This window comes from Notothenia rossii (genome assembly GCF_949606895.1).
Source record: "Notothenia rossii genome assembly, chromosome: 11".
In the NCBI taxonomy this organism is placed as follows: Eukaryota; Metazoa; Chordata; class Actinopteri; order Perciformes; family Nototheniidae; genus Notothenia; species Notothenia rossii.
This window is the reverse complement of record NC_136910.1, coordinates 49015543-49034923: the sequence shown is the minus strand read 5'-3', so window position 1 is coordinate 49034923 and position 19381 is coordinate 49015543. Positions and strand designations below refer to the sequence as shown.

General features: G+C 40.0%; 2 protein-coding genes across 3 annotated transcripts; one reads left to right on the top strand and one right to left on the bottom strand.

The window, feature by feature from the left end:
- Nucleotides 1-173: 173 nt before the first annotated feature.
- On the bottom strand, nucleotides 174-15079 carry snx30 (sorting nexin family member 30). Of its 2 annotated transcripts, none has more exons than XM_079659419.1 (9): nucleotides 14779-15079; nucleotides 11696-11914; nucleotides 10455-10565; nucleotides 10182-10340; nucleotides 9329-9518; nucleotides 7207-7406; nucleotides 6469-6558; nucleotides 5527-5679; nucleotides 174-4402 (listed from the first exon to the last, which is right to left on the bottom strand). In XM_079659419.1, the coding sequence occupies exons 1-9, from the start codon at nucleotides 14893-14895 to the stop codon at nucleotides 4325-4327; spliced, it is 1317 nt and encodes a 438-aa protein (XP_079515545.1). In that variant the 5' UTR covers nucleotides 14896-15079; the 3' UTR covers nucleotides 174-4324. The 2 variants fall into 2 exon arrangements, with proteins under 2 accessions (XP_079515545.1, XP_079515544.1); XM_079659418.1 differs by having other exon boundaries at nucleotides 11696-11917; nucleotides 14779-15077.
- A 483-nt stretch (nucleotides 15080-15562) lies between these two features.
- Nucleotides 15563-17384, top strand: inip (ints3 and nabp interacting protein). Its single transcript, XM_079659201.1, has 4 exons — nucleotides 15563-15928; nucleotides 16262-16343; nucleotides 16442-16529; nucleotides 16891-17384. Exons 1-4 carry the CDS (start codon nucleotides 15904-15906, stop codon nucleotides 16987-16989), a joined length of 294 nt encoding a protein of 97 aa, XP_079515327.1. The 5' UTR covers nucleotides 15563-15903; the 3' UTR covers nucleotides 16990-17384.
- The last annotated feature ends 1997 nt before the right edge of the window (nucleotides 17385-19381 follow it).

The window sequence follows — 19381 nt, the reverse complement described above, 5'->3', positions numbered from 1 at the left end:
TTACAACAGACTTTTATGATTAAAACATACTTCACTATGACTTTTTTAGGTATGCTATATGTTGTCATTTCTATGATTCAGTTTTACATGTGTGCATTTACAATACATTTTATTTTTTGAGATCAAAATGAATATTACAAAAGACAAACTAAAAAGAAACCTGAGCAGTCGAGTATCAAACGCATTCTTTCTTTTTATTGTTGGTCCAATATATCCAAAACAATCATTTGAGGTAAAGTTAAATTGCATCAAAACGACATCAATATACAAGCTTATTTATAATTACAACAGGATATTATTAACATTCAAATGCAGGGCTGAACGTAAACAGTACACACTCGGGAGGAAACCAAAGATAGATTCACACGTTCATAAGACGCTGATTTTCAACCTTTCATACAGGTGAGATGGATCAGCTTTTCCATTCATGTGTGGTTCCAAAACAGGATGAAAAAACAGGGACATTTGGCTTGGAAACATTGGATTATAAATTAAAGAAAAACCTAAAATGGTGTCTCCCCACTCTTCACAGGATGTGTCCGCTATCATCGTCCCTAAAACCTAGCTGAGTATGCATTTTCTTTTCTTGGCAAGTGAATGAAAAATTATTTCGTTTTTTGCTTAAATGTCTTTTTAGCAGACATATCCGTCATGGGTTGGAACAACATATATAGTGCAAAGGTTCAGCAGGCACACAGTATAAGATGGGACATTTACAATTACTGAGTTAGAACAGGTTATCAGATTATCACCATGGATCAGATTACTATCGTTGGGGTTCCAATGAACATCAAAATAAATTAAAAAAGCCTTTTTTTTTTTTAATATTCCAGTTATGCAAAATTTACAAATCTCCAATAATCCCTTGTGTTATTCATATGCTCATTAAAAACCCAACAATGATCACCTCCTTCTTTTATACAAAAATAGACTCCGCTTTATCATATAATTCAGCTTAACATTGGGGTATATTATTATCTTTATACAGTATATTGTGATAAGAGAAAAAAAATAAAATCCAGTCTGAATGATCCCAAAAGTGTTCCTGCTCGGGCACTTCATCTACACCAGACAGCAGGAGAGTCAAAAAAGCACCGATGCCATCATTTGATAAAACAATCAAAACAAAAAGGTTCTAAGTGTTCAAATCACTTTTATTCCTTCTGACCAAAACACTGTGTTTCTTGTGATACAAACACAAATAGCTTCTTAGTAGCCAAAACTCTAAATAGTGCCTGATAGCGATGCACTGTCCTTCCTGAATTCTAGCAGTCACTAATCAAACAACAATGACTTCATCTGCTGGATTAATCATTTTAAATATCTTAAATTGTGGTGGATGTCCATATAAGATGTGAAAATCAACCCAACAAGGATTGAAAATGTAGAAAAGGAACATAAACCTTAAATGAACGTGGAAATGCTCCTTTAAAAGCAGTGGTTTGCTGATCAAAATGGTGGTCTTCTTTTACAGTTCATGTGACAGAGGCTCTTTTTATGAATACTTCTTTGCCATGGATTTCAATATAAGGAAACAAGTACAGACATTTGGTACATCCGTACACCTTCTCCCCATCTTGCTGCCTGATTATGTCAAATTGGAAATAGCATCTGCTCAATGCTTTTTAAAGATTGAGGGGAAAACATAACGAACAAATAAAAAGAGAACTGACCGAGTAGTGAAACTAGTTACTTCCTCTCTTCTTACAGAACTCACACTCTGCTGCACTGACGACAGTTTGTGACATCAGCATTTAAAACAGGACAAGGGCCTTTCAAAGAGAATCTGACTGAAGGAAATTTAAAATATATAAAAACACAAGAACCTCTTGGGGCACGGACCCGAAATTCAAATCAGCACCTAAAGTCTGAAATAAATGATATTAAGCTAAAGAATCTCTTTAAAAAACAGAATAAATAATGACATGTGTTGGGAAAATACACTTTTTGTAGTGCAATTAAATGGAAAAAAGTTCAAATCGGCGTGTTTGTAAATGTTATTTGGAAGATGCCTGGCCTGGTCATCATTGGTGGGATTTGTTCACTACTTTATGTTGAGGGTAATGAACTAGCAGTAAAGCAAAGGGGACAGAGAAAAATAAGGACATTTAAATGATCAACAATTTCAGGAGAAGCAATAAACGACCATGACTAAGTCAAGCCGGTTCAGGAAATAATGTTAGACGTTGACGTATTACAGAACATCTCAGAGTGGATTTTAAGGCATCAGCAACATTTGGAGAAGAGACAAAGCATGACGCTGCTGAATCTGAAAAAGACTAAATGTTACCCATGAGTCAGAGCTGAGCCACTCTTCACAATCAGAACCAAAGAGCACATCATTTCCACATTACACTTTTTAAAAGCAGAGGAAGCAGTTTTTGCAATGTCTGGCTCTGATTTCCCAAACTCCTCTGAGTGCTGCTAGATCTTTCCCTCTGGTGTTAATATGACACAGATTGACCAGAAGCCTCAGTGCTGCTGGTTCCTCTGAATGCCAGAAGTCAGTGTCAGCACTTTTGAGAAAAATTCACCAATGGAAACTTGAACAGAAGTCGAGAGTCTCAAACTCTCCTCCAAAAGGTTATTTCTGATCATTTCCAGACATGTGTTACGTCACTCTCCAGCCCCATCGTGTTCCCAATGCAAAGCGTTCTCTAAACGAGTCTCTGTGGCAGGTGGTTCTGAGAAAAGGACATTTAATTTAAAAAGTTTTACAAAAAAGTTGACCTCCATTAGTATTCCTTTGTTTGAATAGAATAAATGACACCTATAGTCCCTCTTTGTGCTTTTCATTGGATAGGTCTGCCTGTTGGGCCATTTAGTATCCTCAACTGAGTTTGGAGAAATCTTCACAGCATGAATTGATGAAGATAAATGGCCATGACAAAACCAACATATGACATCAACAGAAGAAGCACACAGTTTTCTTTTAAAGGTCACCTATTATGCAAAATCCACTTTGTTAAGAGATTCTGAAAGTTTCAGGAAAAAAGATCCGCTCTCTTTTTGTTCTGATCCATTTATATAAAAACCTGTCTGAAAATGAGCTGATCAGATATTGGCCACTTTGTGCAACCATCAGGCAATCACCAACCAAGGTAACACCCCCCACCTTATCACCTGAATATCCTTCTAGAGCGACATTGAGTTTTTTTTTTTTTAACCCAATCAGCTCACAGAGGGGCGTGGCTAGCGGCAGCTCATTTGCATTTAAAGCTACAGACACAGTATCAGCACTTTTTGAACAGGTCTGAAATAGAGGGGTTTAAGGCTTTGTATTTCGAGCCAAACACTTCAGAGATATGTTTTGTATATATCTGAGACCTATAATGTATTGATGTAAAACAGTATAATAGGGGACCTTTAAAAGAATGAAACACTTCTTAACCACCAGGTGGTGCTGCTGCACAGCTCTCACAACAAAACAAAAACACAAAATGACCTCCAACAAAATCCCTTCTCTGACTTCTCTGTTCAACATGAGATAAGACAACCACACAAAATGTGGCTTTGCTTCAAGTAAGGATACAGATGAATCATGATTCCTATAGTTTCCCTTTCAAGAATAAGCAGTGCCTTTTTTCCCAAATTGTCTTTCTTTGACACAACTTGCTAAACTTCCTGCTTTTTCTCGGCCTGTAAAGCAAATAAAAGGCTGAGTAGAAAATCTTGGATGCCCCAGATTGTAATAAGTCTCTGCAATTAGATTTTTATTATAACAATAAAATGTATGCCTTTGAAAAACAAAGAGTTGATGGGCTGAAACACGCATAATGTGGCCATTTAAATAAAGGATGTTGATTGTTATTTATGGATATTTATGAACAAAACTTAAAGAGATGAAAGAGAATTTCGCAAGTCTTGTTTCCGTGTTGAAGCTTTTACAACCTGACATCAAAAATAACTCTTGGGGACACTCTGTATACTTCATGTTTTACCATTTAATCTGATTTCTGCAACGCTGAAGAGTGATCCTTCACATTTGGCTCCATGTGAAAATGGGGAAACAGACAGAAAATGCCTCAGTGAGACAACGAGTTAAATAAACACAGGTAAGCATGGCAACCGACTGTTAAATTGGAAATATTAAGTAGAAAAAGTCATTAAAACAACAAAAAGGAAATAGTCTGTATATAGTAGGTATTTCCTCTTTCCCAGCTGTCCTTGAATGTACCGTTTGTTACCTCACTCCCAGGTCAGACCTCTGCGAGAGTGAAAGCCCCCCCCCCAGGAGAACAGGGGCAGGGTCCGGCAGTTTCTCCCTGCAGCCCGGCTTCTCCTTGACGTGGGAGAGTGTGTGACACGGAGAAAAACTTGAGGTTCAGCTCGTCTCGCTCGTTTTGTCCTCAGTCTGTTTGTCCTGGAGGAGAGTGATGAGCGACTCCCACGCTGCCTGGCTCTGCAGAGGGGGGAGGAGGGGGAGACAGAGGGAGATGAAGTGAGACCGGTGGCAGTTTGTGTGATTACAGTAGGCTTCATTTTTCTCAAGGTCGCTTATTTGATCCTGTTTGGGCTGGTGAGATAGATCTAGCTTCTGCCAAGTCTTAGGTGCCCTTGAGCAATTGATTGAAGTGTTTCTGATGGATTGCTTCTGGAGGTCAGAGGGTGTACTGGGACACTCCCAGCTGTCAGTGTGAGTAACTGTATCAGTGTGTACATAGTGTTTCTGATAAGAGCCTTCATGTTCAGTGAGTCTATCACGGATTAATAGAAAGTAAACAACTGATATCTCACTGCAGCTCTGCCAGTGCTCTGGTGGATCTGATACCAAACTGTATTGTCCAATTGTGTATTATATTCCATTGTGTATAGCACCTTGAACTGACGTCTGTGTATGAAATAGGTTTAAAAATTAAATCAACCTTGCCTTAAGTACCAACCAAATTGTTTCCAGAGCGTTGGGTACACACATAATATCATCTTGAGTCAGATAAAGGATCTATTGAGGCATTTTACGCATGCAGAGAATTATTTCTGACTCATCTTAATGTAACCCTTCTAATATTGCTAATAAGCTTCTCTTTTAAATAAGAAAATGTCCCCTAGCCAATAGGGGTATCTTTCTATTTGTTTGGCAGAACCAGGGCTTCAAAGCTCAAAAACAGGACATTTTCTTTGATATTTAACAGAAAAATCTTGAACTAGTATATGTTTGACATTTGTGCTGTATCAGATATTGCTTAATACGATTCCAACCAATTTGCCAATTTCAATTTTCTATAGAAACCTGTTTGAAGAAATCTAAAACATTTGGGATCTCAGATATTGTAATGGCATCATTATAAAAAAAAATTATAATAACACTCAGCCATGCTAATCACTATTTTCTCCACTGACAGTTGAAAATGGGTGGAAAAAGCTAAAAGAAAAAGTCTACAACAGAGGCCTGGGTGCTCTCACTAAATACAGAATACATCAGTTTCTGTTCCAACTACAAAAATGCTCGATCAATAATTACAATACGATACTTGTGTGAATGTCCTTGCTTTTGCAGTGTTTTGAGGTCACTTCCTGGTGCTCTACCTTTTCATAGCTGTTGATGTTTCTGTCGGCCATGCCGGTGAGGAGCTGCTTGAAGTCGTGTCTCTTGTTGCTCTGCCAGCGCTCCCAGTCGGCCTTCAGGTCCGCGTTGAAACACTCCACTTTGTCCTGGCACTTCTCCACCTCCAGCGGCATCTGCGGAGAGAGAGAGAGAGAGAGAGAGAACTAAAGCTACAGGGGCGTTCAGGGGACATTATTAAAAAACTACAGGTCGCAGGGCTTCAACCACAGGGGTGTGGGTGGAGCCGGAGTTATGGAAGGAAGGGGGATTGTTGGAAAAGGAAAGATGTTCAAAGTCTAAAATCCTGAATACCTTTCTGTGTGGTGTTAGTATTGTGTATGGACAAAGAAGCTTTTATTTTGAAGGGATTACTCAGCCTTCTTTCCATTTTCCATTTGATTTCTGAAGAAAATTGCTGTCTGAAACACTCCCTTTCTTTATAATACAAATGGTCACATACAGTTATACCGTGAACTCTAGAAAACTAGACACATAACGGCCCGTCTACACTACAGGCATCGAAAAATGCTTTCAACGCTTCGCCCATTCACTTGAATGGGGTGACGTAGAATATTTTTAATCTTCGCCGAACTGCATTGTGGGGAGCTTAGCATGGCTTTGCAAGCATCACGAGCATCTATCGGCATCAAAAGTTGAACAATGTTCAACTTTGACAAATGGAGGGAGGTGGCAGAGACAGTGGGTGAAACTGGTAGGTTTTTCGCCTGTTTGGAGAGTTTATATCCAGTTTACTTCGTTTTAACAATGCTATTGCTTTGTATGTCGGGGGCGGGAGATTCATGTGATTGGTTGTTGGTCGCGTTGCTCGCAAAAAATCGCCAAGCTTCAGACACGCCCAGTTTCAAGATTTTTTGATGCCTGTAGTGTAGACGGGCCGTAAGGAAATGGCAGCAGCGGCTTACTGGCGTTCTGTCCTCCTGTTTGCGCAGTATGGCTGCTTCTAGTCGGCCCTCGTACTCCGCCTGGCTCTGGTCTCGCTTCCTCAAAACATTCTGTAATCAACCATAAAAAAAAAAAATGTTTTATTTAGCACAGTAAGCGGGATGTCTACTGACACTGTAATATTTCTGCAAACAAAAATAGTAAGCAAATCTTAAACAGAGATGATTTAGGAGCGGGGTGGATACAGGATATGACACATGCGGAATATCAGATGCTATTTCCTCTAGGGGAAAAAGACAACTCAGCTTGAAGAAGGGAACTATGTGCTGATGATGCAAGGGAAAGGAAATGGAGGAGCTGCTCACAGCTTTCTCACATATTTTCAATTGATAAAGTGGGTTTTTATTTAATTCATTCTGATCATTCAAAATGGTATGTGTACAAGAAAAGTTGGATAGGGGCATTGTATGCGTTATATAAATCACATTCCTTTTTTTTTATGAACAGTACTCATTTAATATTTTTGATATGTGTTGCTGGGATCAAATAAAGACAAGAGAAAAGTAAAAATCTACTCTAATTTCTATTTAATAACACTACATGTATACAAATATGAATTATCTATATTTTTTTTATCCTAAAAGTCTAAAGGTTAATTCAGGCCAAAGGTTTTTTTTGTTTGTTGTTGCAATACAGTGGTCTGCCACTAGGATCTGGATTACATCACAATAAACGGTTCTGTACGACCCCCCCCTCACCTTGATGGACTCGAGGTAGAGGACGTACTCTCGGAGCACAGGCAGGAAGTCCAGGCTCATGTTGTCCCCGAGGTCCTCCAGCGCTGCGCAGCTCGTGGTCACGCAGCCGGCCACGCCTTCCAGGGGGCGCTGCAGCTCCTCCTCAGACCCCACCCAGCTGGAGTACACACCGCCGTACTCACGCAGCTCCGTCAGGTACTCTGAGGGGGGGGGGGGGAAGAGGAGTTAAGGTCTTCTTCCCTTTAGAGCAGTGGCGGTTCTACACACATTTTACTGATGGGGCCAATCATTTAATGAGAGGGGCCCGTTTAAAGCAGGAACAAGGAGATTTTAACATTTTTCATTTAAAGTCATTGCGCATAAAAAAACATAAAATAGCATCATTGGTGTTTGATTTAGTAACAGAGTTTGTGTCAATTACTTTTTTGTTCTTGTTTTTTTGTTACTTTGGCCTAAGATACAGAACATTAAAAGAAGTTTGGGGGTAATAAATACATTATTTATGCAGCCAAACTTTGTTTTTATTTTATTTCTTAATATTTGTTGGGATTTGTTTTAGTCACAACATTTGTTTCAGTAACTTAGTTCCAACTTATTAAACTACATTACTGAACAAAAATAAATCCTGTTAACTTTGGCCCAGGTAAGAGCACAGTAACTTAGTATTTTACATGGATTGCATTATCATAGATGTATTCTTTTGTAGGGGGTCCACAGGGGGGTCCAAGGTCCATGTTACAGGGGCACTGGCCCCTGTTCGCCCCCCCAAGAACCTCACATGCTTTAGACAACTATTTTTGCTGGGTTTCTTTTTTCCTTCTTAGTGACCTGTAGATAACCAGTGTTTATATCTCTGTGGCTTCACAAGACACGGCTGGACCGGAAAACCAATCAAAGCAGAACTTTCTATCCTCAATACGGAGAGAAAGGGGTGTTCAGTTGTCTATTTTGGTAAATTGCACATTCAAAAAATGTCATGGTTAAACACAGGGCTGCTGAGTCAAGCTACGCATATCATTTTCTTTTCCCTTTTTCCTTTGTACACTCCAAGCCAGCTCGTAGGCCTCCATTATCTACAGTTTCCTGAGTTTCCATCTTATCTCCTCCAACATGGAAACGTTTGCGCAGCGGGTTTCTAAGGCCACAGACTGCAACACGTTTAAACCCTGACAGATGGTCACAACGAGCATTTCCCCCGGCAGATGTCAGGTATTTACAGGATCACTTGTCATGCATGAGTTAGGACCGCATCAACCGTGCTCCCAGAAGGCCAAAGGTCTGCGGGTTCTCCTGCAACAACAGCACTGAGTCAACACTGCAGATACAGCCACACAAGCTAGCGTTAGCCACCGCCTAGCTTCAGACTGAACCATTGCATGATATAGGCTCACCACAAGAAGAATGTAAATTAGCACATACCAATAACTGCTTAAGAGGGGCAGAGTATAGACAGAGAGTACTACTTGAGGCTGTTTTGCCATCAGCACACACAGGTGTCAAAATGTTGCTTCCTGCTGCCTAAAATACTTTTGCAAAGTGAAGTGAAAGAGTGGCTTCAGCTCTCCAGCCAGGAAGTGCTTACTACACCCAGGCCATTTTTTTACTATGTTAAGTTTTTGTCACAATGTGTGTAATAGAATTGGTAAATAATAAAAAGAGATGAAGGAATAACAATTGAAAAAAATTAATAGTTTTGCCTCTTTAAAAACATACGTTACAATTATTTGGGGATGTAGGTATTATTATGTTTTTTTTCACATTGATATACAATTATTTCCCAACAGCTCCTTTGTTCATTTTGAAATATTTAATCAGGTTTTGATTTAATTTGTTGCTGTTTAATGATTGTCTAGACATATTTGAAGTTCTATTTGAATGGAATACTTTTCTCATTTGTAATTCATTGTAATCATCCCTCTCTTACTTGTCTCTTTAATAACCAAATCAATCAATGAAGTGGTTTAAAACCATTTGCAAGCCCCCTTTGTTGCTTATTTTTACTTATTAGAACTAGAAAAAGGACTTTTGTCCAATAAAAGGCTCCAAAGAAATGTGTTTTAAAAAGGAAGAATCGTGAACCTTGAGAGTGCGTTTCATTATGCTCAGTCTCCTCTGTTGCTACCTGACTGCTCTTTGAGGATCCTCTGAGCGATGCGGTCGATGGTTCCCAGTTTCTGGTTGAAGGTGTCCAGATATTCTCCCATGGCGCAGAACTCTGCCGGTCGCGCCCGCAGCTTGTAACCCCCGGCAACGTGCTTCACCGACTCGCCCACCTTGGACAGCAGGGCGAGACCCTGACGCTTGTTCAGGTCCTGCAGACGTGAGGCCGAGAATAAAAAGAATGAAGCAGCAGATGTGTTTTTCGATGTACCTTGTGCCACCTAAACACCTAATTGACATTGCATATTGTGATAAGTGGTATGAAGTCAATCATCAGAAGAAATCAAGGCTAATATTTGTCTTATACCTAAAGTGCTGAAATAGTCACATGAATGGATTGCTACAGCTGCTCTTATTGTTTATTATCAGTTTCACCTACAGTACATGGTAGATTTTATATTGTTCTGAAATGCTGATGCTGCACTTTTTTCTGAGTCCTAATTATTTTATTCCTGTAACAACCTCATTTCCCCGCAGAGATCAATAAAGTCTTGTCTTGTGTCTCGGCTGGTTGGAGACAAAATAGGTGACTGTTGGCATATGTGCAGAAAACACACAAACAGACACACACACACCCCTATTGATTAGGACTGTCGCAATATTAGATTTCCACTACACTATTATTGTGGCCAAAAATAAATTTACTATAACGATATTATTGTAGTATCAATAGCAAATGTAACAATTTGGTTATTGTGTGTTTTGTTTCCTTATTCCTGGCAAATCATTTACACAGATTTGTTTATGGGCGAGGACAGAGATGATTTGACAAGCGCTGGATTTTTTTTTATCTCAACCCTGTTGTGTTGCCTCACCTTGACCGTCAGGAAAGCATTTAGATGTGGGTTGAAGGAGAGGACGGGATGATCGGCAACTCTCTTCAGGAACTTGTCCAGAGCCTTCATCCTCGTCTCCACAAACTCCTCCGAAAAACGATCCACCACGCCCTTCATCACGAACTTCTCGGGCAGCGGCTAGAGCAGAACAGAGATTGAAGGAGAAGGAAAGAGAAGGAAATAGACTGTCAATTAAGCGTTTCTTGATGGAAAACAGGACAGGTTGCATGGAGGGCGGGTCATGTAACCTACAGGGATGAGGTGGGTGGGCTGGCTGTCCTCCAGCTTGATCCTCAGCCAATCAAAGTCTTGGTATCGCCGCCGCACACAGTACTCCGGGAGGTCAAACTCCACCCGTGATGTCTGGAGAAAAGACAAACATGAGAGCATTTGCTATGTTACCTGAGAGGATAATGTATTTGAGACATCAGAGCACACAATCCCTAGGTAGACTGGAGGACGGCCATGTTTCTTTTTCTTTTCTTTACGCTAGTGACCTTGAAATATAGCTGAGAAAGCACTCGCTGCCTCTCTGACACTACGGTGATAATAGAAATCCCCCACATGCTCTCAATTAACATACTGTGTTCATATCAGGCTGTGATATTTGTCTGAGGCCTCTGAGCCGAAGCACAACAGAGCACATGGCAACTGTCGTCATGACGCCACCCGGGCGGCTCCTGGCACTGTCTCGCTCTGAATCTGTTTCTTTCATTTACACCGTAGGAAAGGCCTCGGAAAATACGACTCCTTGCTGAAAGTCACAGCAAATTAAGTCCTGTCAGGCTGAGTGGTGGCTTACTGTCAGACAGATGTGAAGGATGGAGCAGAGCATCCACCTGGTGAACAGAAGTACCTGAACGCATCCGCCCTCTGACTGGAATATAAATCCCTTATGACTTTTCAGTTTTCACGTTGAAAGCTTCTATTGGGGTTTTCAGGATGTTAAATGTTACGATGCCAACACTCTGAAATAGATTGTGTAATTTGTGGTGCTCTGTTAAAATAGGTACTTGTCTCCCTTTGTGCACAGCAACTGGGAGAGCAAACAGCTTTTTGCCTGGGTACAAATGTTGTTTCTGAAAAGCTAAACACCAACAAATATGGGTCGAAGCATTGTGAAGAGTCAAGAGCCAGAGATGGATTATCTATCGTATTGAAAGTTTAGCATGTTAGATATCCCAGAAATAAAAATACTAACTGTGTGTGTTAACATTACAGCGCAGTATTGTAATACGGCCGGTGGTTTGGGAATCAGCTGCTGATTGCAAGCTGACAAGAAGCTTGAAGCACTTAGATATCGAACTTGAACACAATTATAAAAATGCAAAAACATAAGAGGGTATAACAAAGGGGGAAATAAATGATTGGCAGGTGGGCTAGTACATGCTTAACAACCAATATGATGCCGCTAATAATAAAATAATAGTATTAGAGCTCTTATTTTCATATATTATATTACAGTGCTACCATGACACAGGCCAATAGCAGACCTTGGTGGAGACTCTGTAGGTGATGTAGGTCTCCATGGTGGAGACGTGCTTCTTTGGGTCGTCCACGGTGACGAAAAGGTCACGCATTTCCGTGCTGTCTGCGTAGGGGTCCCGCACATCTGCTTCCAGGTCGTCGTCCAGCTGCAGCCGGTTGAAGAGCGAGGACGTGGAGGCGGGACTCGACGTCTCCACCGGCGTGCCATTGGTCAGTCCCACTTCCTGCTGCGTGCACAGAGAACACAGTGGTGAATGATGGATGGATGCTGATGGTATATGTTTGTCACTCTCAATGGGGCTCTTGTTGGAGCTGGGTGAATCCTCTGACACGACTGCTGTCTCTCTAATTGAATGACGGATGAGGGGAGAGAAATGGAGCGTTTTTGGGCTGGGGACACATTTTAACGGCCCTTAATGCTAAAGAATTCTAACTGTGGGAGAATAATAGCTTGTTGTACCATCTCTAAGTTGATGGAGAACATTTTTTTTCCTTTTTAAATAAGCGTGTTTTCCTAATCCTAACCCTTGTGAAATGTTGACTGTTATTTTGAAAAGACAGATAGTTTCCTGTGAATTGGAGCATTAAGCAACACAGACCGTAACTTGTTTACAAAAACAGGTTTGACCGATATCACGACCAAACTGATGCCAAACTATTCCAAGACACTTTCCCACAGTTACGTTATTGTGAAAACGCATGCACACACACTTTTGGATTTCTAAAACTGCAGAGAGAACATTTTCCCCACAAGCTCCAACTTAAGTTAAATAAAAGCTGCAAAAAGCTATTATTAATACGGGACAATTTTGGAGGATGTGGACATTGTTCCCCCTTCAATGAAGAGACAGCATGTGGAATCCACGGATGAAAAATGAATTTTGACAAAGTATTAAAATATTACTGCAACTATCTAAAGGACTACCACAGGCAAACCACAGGGACCACAGGAAACAGAATGTAAACTAAAAGAGTAAACATGTCAACACTGCAACAGGATAAGTTAATTAACTTATTTGCAGCTTGTACCCTAGAAAAAGACATCTGTTGGACATTAAAAGCTTATTTTTGGAATGTTTCTCCGTCACTACAAGGTAGGCAAAACACTTTGGTAGCAGGGCTGCAGCATCTAAACACAACTCAAAAAATATTTGACTGTCACATTTGATTTCATCTTATCTCCAGAACATGTTTCTCCTGGGTTAAGGTGCAAAAAAGCAGCTCAAGTTCAACCTTTATCCCTTTTTCTAACACCAAATTGTGTGCTAATTCCCAGTTAAATCAGTGTGAAGAAAGGGCCTCCCCTGTCTCTCACACACTCTGCACAACCACACACACTTTTTCTTCACACCACTCTCTTTCTGCTGCTGTGTACACACAGAAACAGAGACAGGTTGCTGACATTGTGCCGTTCTTCACACTGTGGTGCTAACCTGCACTGGTAATCACAGCTCAGATAATTGCGTGGCGTTGCGTCATCACACCACTGTGAATGAACAACCAAACACAAACACACTAAGGAAGAATCTGAAAAAGACTTACACTGAGGAGAATGTGTTTTCAATACGAAGCCTAGTGTATACAGTATAGCCATATTATAACCAAATAATTAACATTCCCTTACCCCCGTTCATACTGTGGTGGAGCGAAAATATTGCATTTTTACAGTCATTTCAAACTTTTTGAACATATTGGACAGTTTTGGCTGATAAATATGGAGGGAAACCAAGTCATTATGTCTGCATAACTATTTTATTGGCCTTTTTAGCAGGAGACATTTTAACTGTCATAGTAGAGAAAGCAGACGTGTTACTAATGGCATTAACTACTTATTAACTAGACAGCATGCAGAATATCAGGACATAAAGACCCAAGCAGCTAAATGGATCTGAGCCATTAATATCTTACTAATTTAAAACATGTGCTTTTCCTAGAGTGATGACAAATATCTCTGGGGAAAGCAGCCCATTTAAGGACATCAACCTCTGCTTATGGATATGATTGAATATTGCAGGAAAACAATATATATGGTGTAAAAGATCATATAAAAACAAAATGAGTGTTTGGTCTGTTTTCTCTTGTGTATTTTAAAGGCCTATCTAGTAACATTAGTTGCACATTAGTTTAGTCTATTGATGCTGTGGTGTGTGACATTGGTTTGTGCTCCAAATCTGGCCCTCATGCAAATAAACATAACAAATTAAAGAGTTGTACTTCTTAACACCGTATGGTTAAATATGAAATGTGAAAAATATGATTTTCCAGGCCCATATTCAAACATTCCATCAACTTTCATTGGAGAGTGTTGACGGATTGTTAGAACATTCTGCTAACAGACTGGGGGCAGATGCATAATTGCCTCCTCAGTTGTGGGCCAGGATCACAGAGGAACTCATACAGGCTTCACAGATTAGTTTGTGTAGAGGTTCAAGACATATCACATCATCAACAATGATTAACTTCACTCAAAGTGGTTGCTCAGCATTTCACTCCTCCTGTATGTAAAACCACAGGATTGTAAAAGCTGTATGACTTATTTGTTTGATCAATCCTTGTTTACACAGCACACCAATAATGATGTCAGGTCCCCTTTATAGAATGAGCAAAATATCTGGAAACTGGAGTCAATGTATTGAAAAAACATTACTCATAGTGTGTAGTATTTTGTTTCTGAATTTGTCTGTTCTTACATGCATTTGGTTGTTTTTTTGCTGTATTCTCAAAAAACAACCCCCTTGTTTAAAGATATAGCCATCTAAAAGGTTAAGCTTACATGCAAAACTGATTTATGGTCAAATTCAAACTATTCAGGCTCAAATCAATACCGTCATAGGCAGCAACACTTTAAAGTAAACACAAAAATAATAAACATTAACCAGAAGAAGGGTCGGTTAATGTGTATCCCGTTTTCGCAATTAAACTTCCATTAGTTCACTTAATGGACTACTTGATGGATTCAACCACACACACTGGTGGCAGCCTGAAATCAGGTCACTGTACACAGAGTAGTTAGGTGCTTTCTCCAGCCCCTGGTTGTTCTCAAAGCACCATAACAGGTTTCGGTAAAGCCCCGGCTGAGGCTGCCTACCTTGTCCACTCCGACGGGGACGGAGAGCGGCTCCTCGGCTGCGGACAGCGGGTGGAGGATCTCCGTGATGGGCTTCTGCCCCGAGCTGGCCAGGGCCCTCGGAGCACCGACACTCATCCTGCGGGAGGCGGGAGGACGTGTCCAGGTATCGGGGGTTAACAACCGTCCGGTTCTCCGTGGCTGATACGGTTACTACAGACAGAGGGAGGCTGTTTTCTCCCTTCACTGTCTCTTCAAGTTGCGATGTTACACCCGCTGGTTGGCCACAACTGTCAGCTGACTCCCACTGCGCAGCTCCGGAAGTTAAACAACACGAACCCGGATGTAAACATGTGAATCACGTGACAAATAGCAACGAATTAAATTCTTAAGATCGTCTATTGAGATGATGATAGAATTGTTGATGAAACGGCTAACCCTGATAATGTTTTAGGTAACAATATAAGCTTGTAACATTAAACAGCCTTCAAAATTCCCAATTATTTGTGTATAAAACGGGTATTTTATAAATCATAGTATAAATCAACTCGTCAATTTAAGAAAAATGTTTTGCTACCAACAACTGTATCAACTATTGCATCAATGCACTAGGTTTGTTGAGCATATCAATAAGAAAAGTGAGTACAATCTGGTTTCCCAAGTGGGAGTCAATGTGACTCAGAGCTTAATATATTTTGTAGTAGTAATATAATTTCAACATGCTCATTTCCCCTCCTCTGTCAGCCTTTCTCTTGGTTCTCGTTGATAACAATGTTGGTAACCGAACATAGGAGCAGAGTGAGACATCTTCATTGTACTTATATCTAACCAACCTAGCTGAAAACCCGGTACTTCTTTCAGAGGCAAAATGCGACTCATTAACCGTACATAAGCAAGAGTTTTATCGTCTTTTAATCCTTCAGATACTGTTACAACAATTATTGTTACAACTGTAACTTCTGTATAGTTTATCCAGCTCCAGTCTAAGTTATACGTTTCACCCAAGGGGACTTTTATCGTTGTCCGTTATCCACCAGTGCAACATTAGCTGGGAGGAAGGAAACACACACAAATAAAACGAATACCATTAATAGAAACCTTTCTATAATTTGTCATTTTGACTGTCTTCCTTTTACCTGCGGCGACATGGCTACAAATCCACCAGGACAAGGTAATTATTATTGAACAAACGGTATTGGTGTTTAAGGTCTTTGTCTTTATTGAGCTATATCTGCAGGGGCGTAGCTATGAATGCTCACCCCCCTTTGCTCTTTGGGGCCCCTTCAGGAAACACAGCTACACATTGATAAAGTTCTGTAGTCCATAGCTGGGATGTAATGCATGAAATCAAGTCTCTAGAAATCCTATATACTGCCAGTGCATACAAGTCACAGTCATTTTGCATTAAACTCTCATCTGCAGTGTTGCCTGTCAATAGATTGTTCAGCCCCTCTCTCTATCCCCATGGTCTTTATATATATTCCTCTTATTTGTTCTCATCTAGCTTTCCCAAACAAGGCACGGGTGGCGATCCTGGCAGAGCTGGAGAAAGAGAGGAGAAGGTTGTTGAACACTCCTGGAGCGAGGTAAGCAATGTTTCCTGTCATGGAGTTTCCAGGTATTAAGCATTGAGATAGTATATCCTTAGTGTCAATATTCTAATTTGAGCTCTCTCATCCTGCAGCATCTCGCTGTCCAGACCAAACCTGAAAGAGTTCAGAGACAACGCAGAACAGCAGCACATCGCTGCCCAGCAAAAAGCTGCCCTGCAGGTGAGTCAAAAACCAATTCATCTTCCTGTTATTTTACACAAACGGAAACCAATTGTGCAACAAGTTAGTATGGATGTAAAAAAACAATACATAAAAATGACTCATCCTAAAAACAAATACATAAATGACTCATCCTAATTCCAATGTATGTTTGTCAATCACCATCATAAATGGGGATGCTATCATGAAGCCATAAAGTCTCGAAGAATATTTTGCCAAACAGGCGGTTAGCTTAGCATAGAGACCATAAATGGGGATACAGCAAGCTTAGCTCTTTCCAAATACAAATACTACCAGCACCTTTAAAAACAATGTCACTTTGTTTAATTTCCATATTCCGTGTTTGTGCCTTCTCTTGCAGCATGCACACACACACTCATCGGGCTTCTTCATCACTCAGGACTCCTCGTTTGGGAACCTCATCCTCCCAGTCATTCCACGCCTGGAACCGGAGTCTTGACCTTTTTACCGCTCGTCCTCGTCCTCCTGCTGCCTGTGGCACAAGGCTTTCAAACAACACACACTCATGTCAGACCCACTTCTCTCCCAGTTCCTCTCTTTTAAGTCTTTGATAAATGGACAGTTGTTGTGTAAACAATCTCAGGGGAGTGTGAATCTGTCATTTTTACATTTTCCAGACCAACAGGCTGGTTGCTGATTTTAGGAAAGCTTTTCAAAACAGTCGAAAGAAGGTTCCAGATAGCTGTGAAACATCCTGTGAAGTCGTGCAGGGGCTAAAAACAAACTACAGAAATACTGTCATTGCCTTTCACCGCAGTAATGCACATTTTGTCAGGGTTTTACATTCAAGGTTTGTATTGATATTTGGATAATAAAAGTGTTACATTCAATATATATTGAAATTCAGGTTTTATTTTTGCACATATAAGAAATGGGGCCAGAAAGTCCTAATACCTTAAAGGTAATTTTACTTAATATAGTCATATTTATATATAGGTTTTACATTTTCAGTCATCCACTTCTCCAACTGAAATAATATATTTTTTAAGCAATACAAACCGAGCCGGTCACCTTCATGGAAACACTGCGGTGAAACTCCTGCAGTGCTGCCTTGTAGCACCCACCACGTTTTTCACTGGAGAGGAGAGGGACACATTAATGCAATATTAAAGGTCACCTATTATGCAAAATCCACTTTTTCATGTCTTTTATACATAAACATGTGTAAAGAGATTCACTCGCTTTTTGTCCTGATCCATTTCTATAAAAACCTGTCTGAAAATGAGCTGATCAGATTTTGGCCACTTTATGATGTCATAACGATTTTTTTGGCATGTGTAACCATTACCCAATAACGAACCAAGGTGAGCCCCCCACCTTATCACCTGAATCTCCTCCTAGAGCACCAATGTGTTCTTTTTAACCAATTATCTCTCAGAGGGGCGTGGGGAGTGGCTCCTTATTTTCATCTAAAGTAACAGACAGAGAATCAGCACTTTTGAAACAGAGGGGTTTATGGGATGCTACAATGCATGATCTGTTTAGAGCCAACACTTCAGAGACATTTTTTGTATATATCTGAGACCTATAATGTATTGATGAAAAACAGTATAATAAGGGACGTTTAAGTTATAACAACACATTTGACTCTATTGATGCTACAGCCGCGTCGTCAGAAGAGGGCATGAGGGAACTTCCTGGTTACATCTGATTAGAGCCACAAGGCCACCTCTTTTCTAGAATCAGAAAGAGAAAAAATACGACTAAATGTGTTTATATATCAAAATTAAAAGTGATACAGTGCAGCAACAGAGTTTAGAGTGTGAAATTATTTTTAAATAGCGTTTTCACTCTTTAGTTTATTTGTTTACAGTGTCGTGGACAGTCCCTATTGATCAACTATCACAAAAAACAGTAAATGGGGCATCTTTAGCCAACATTGCTAATTTCCAGCTGTTGTCCCCAGCCAACAGGATAGGTATTTCCTGGCCTGCCCCGTGGTCCCTCTGATGCAGCTGCACCTCTGGGTCCATTACTTCCTCACACCACCGAGTGTGTTGGGACTTGATGGGCAATGTTTGTGTGATTTGAGAGGTTGTGTTTGTTTCCCTAACCAATTTGATTTTTGCACATATAAGAAATGGGGCCAGAAAGTCCTAATACCTTAAAGGTAATTTTACTTATAGCTCACATTATCGTTTTTTTTCAGATTTTCCCCTCACTTCTGTATTTATCCTTTTTTGTGGAAAACATATTAGACAGAGTGTATATGTGTGTCTGTCATAAATTATGTCTAACATGCCACACATTACAGGAAGCAAAGGAAATCTAAAAGTGTTACATTCAATATATATTGAAATTCAGGTTTTATTTTTGCACATATAAGAAATGGGGCCAGAAAGTCCTAATACCTTAAAGGTAATTTTACTTAATATAGCTCACATTATCGTTTTTTCAGATTTTCCCCTCACCTCTGAGCTTTGCATCTTGATTTCCCCCTTCTGTTTTAAGATGAAACACATTAAAAAAGGAAAATAAACATTCCTTCATCTATGGGTAGAATGTCACCAGAATACAGCAGTTGTGGCGATACTGTATATGATGGTGTCTTTAGCCCCATATTTATATATAGGCTATACATTTTCAGTCATCCACTATTTTTAAGCAATACCAACCCATGGACAAAGGCTTTTTTTTCTTTCTAAAGACTTGCTTTACTTCATAATACTCAGTATTTTTGACGCTTTAATGTAAAACAGCACAATCAATACAATGTATTACTTTGCATAGAAAAACATTTTTTGAACCACTGATCCTTAAATATGTAAAAGTCCACAAGCAATTAGACTATTTACTGGAACATGAAAGTCAGAGCCAGTTAGTGGTGTGAG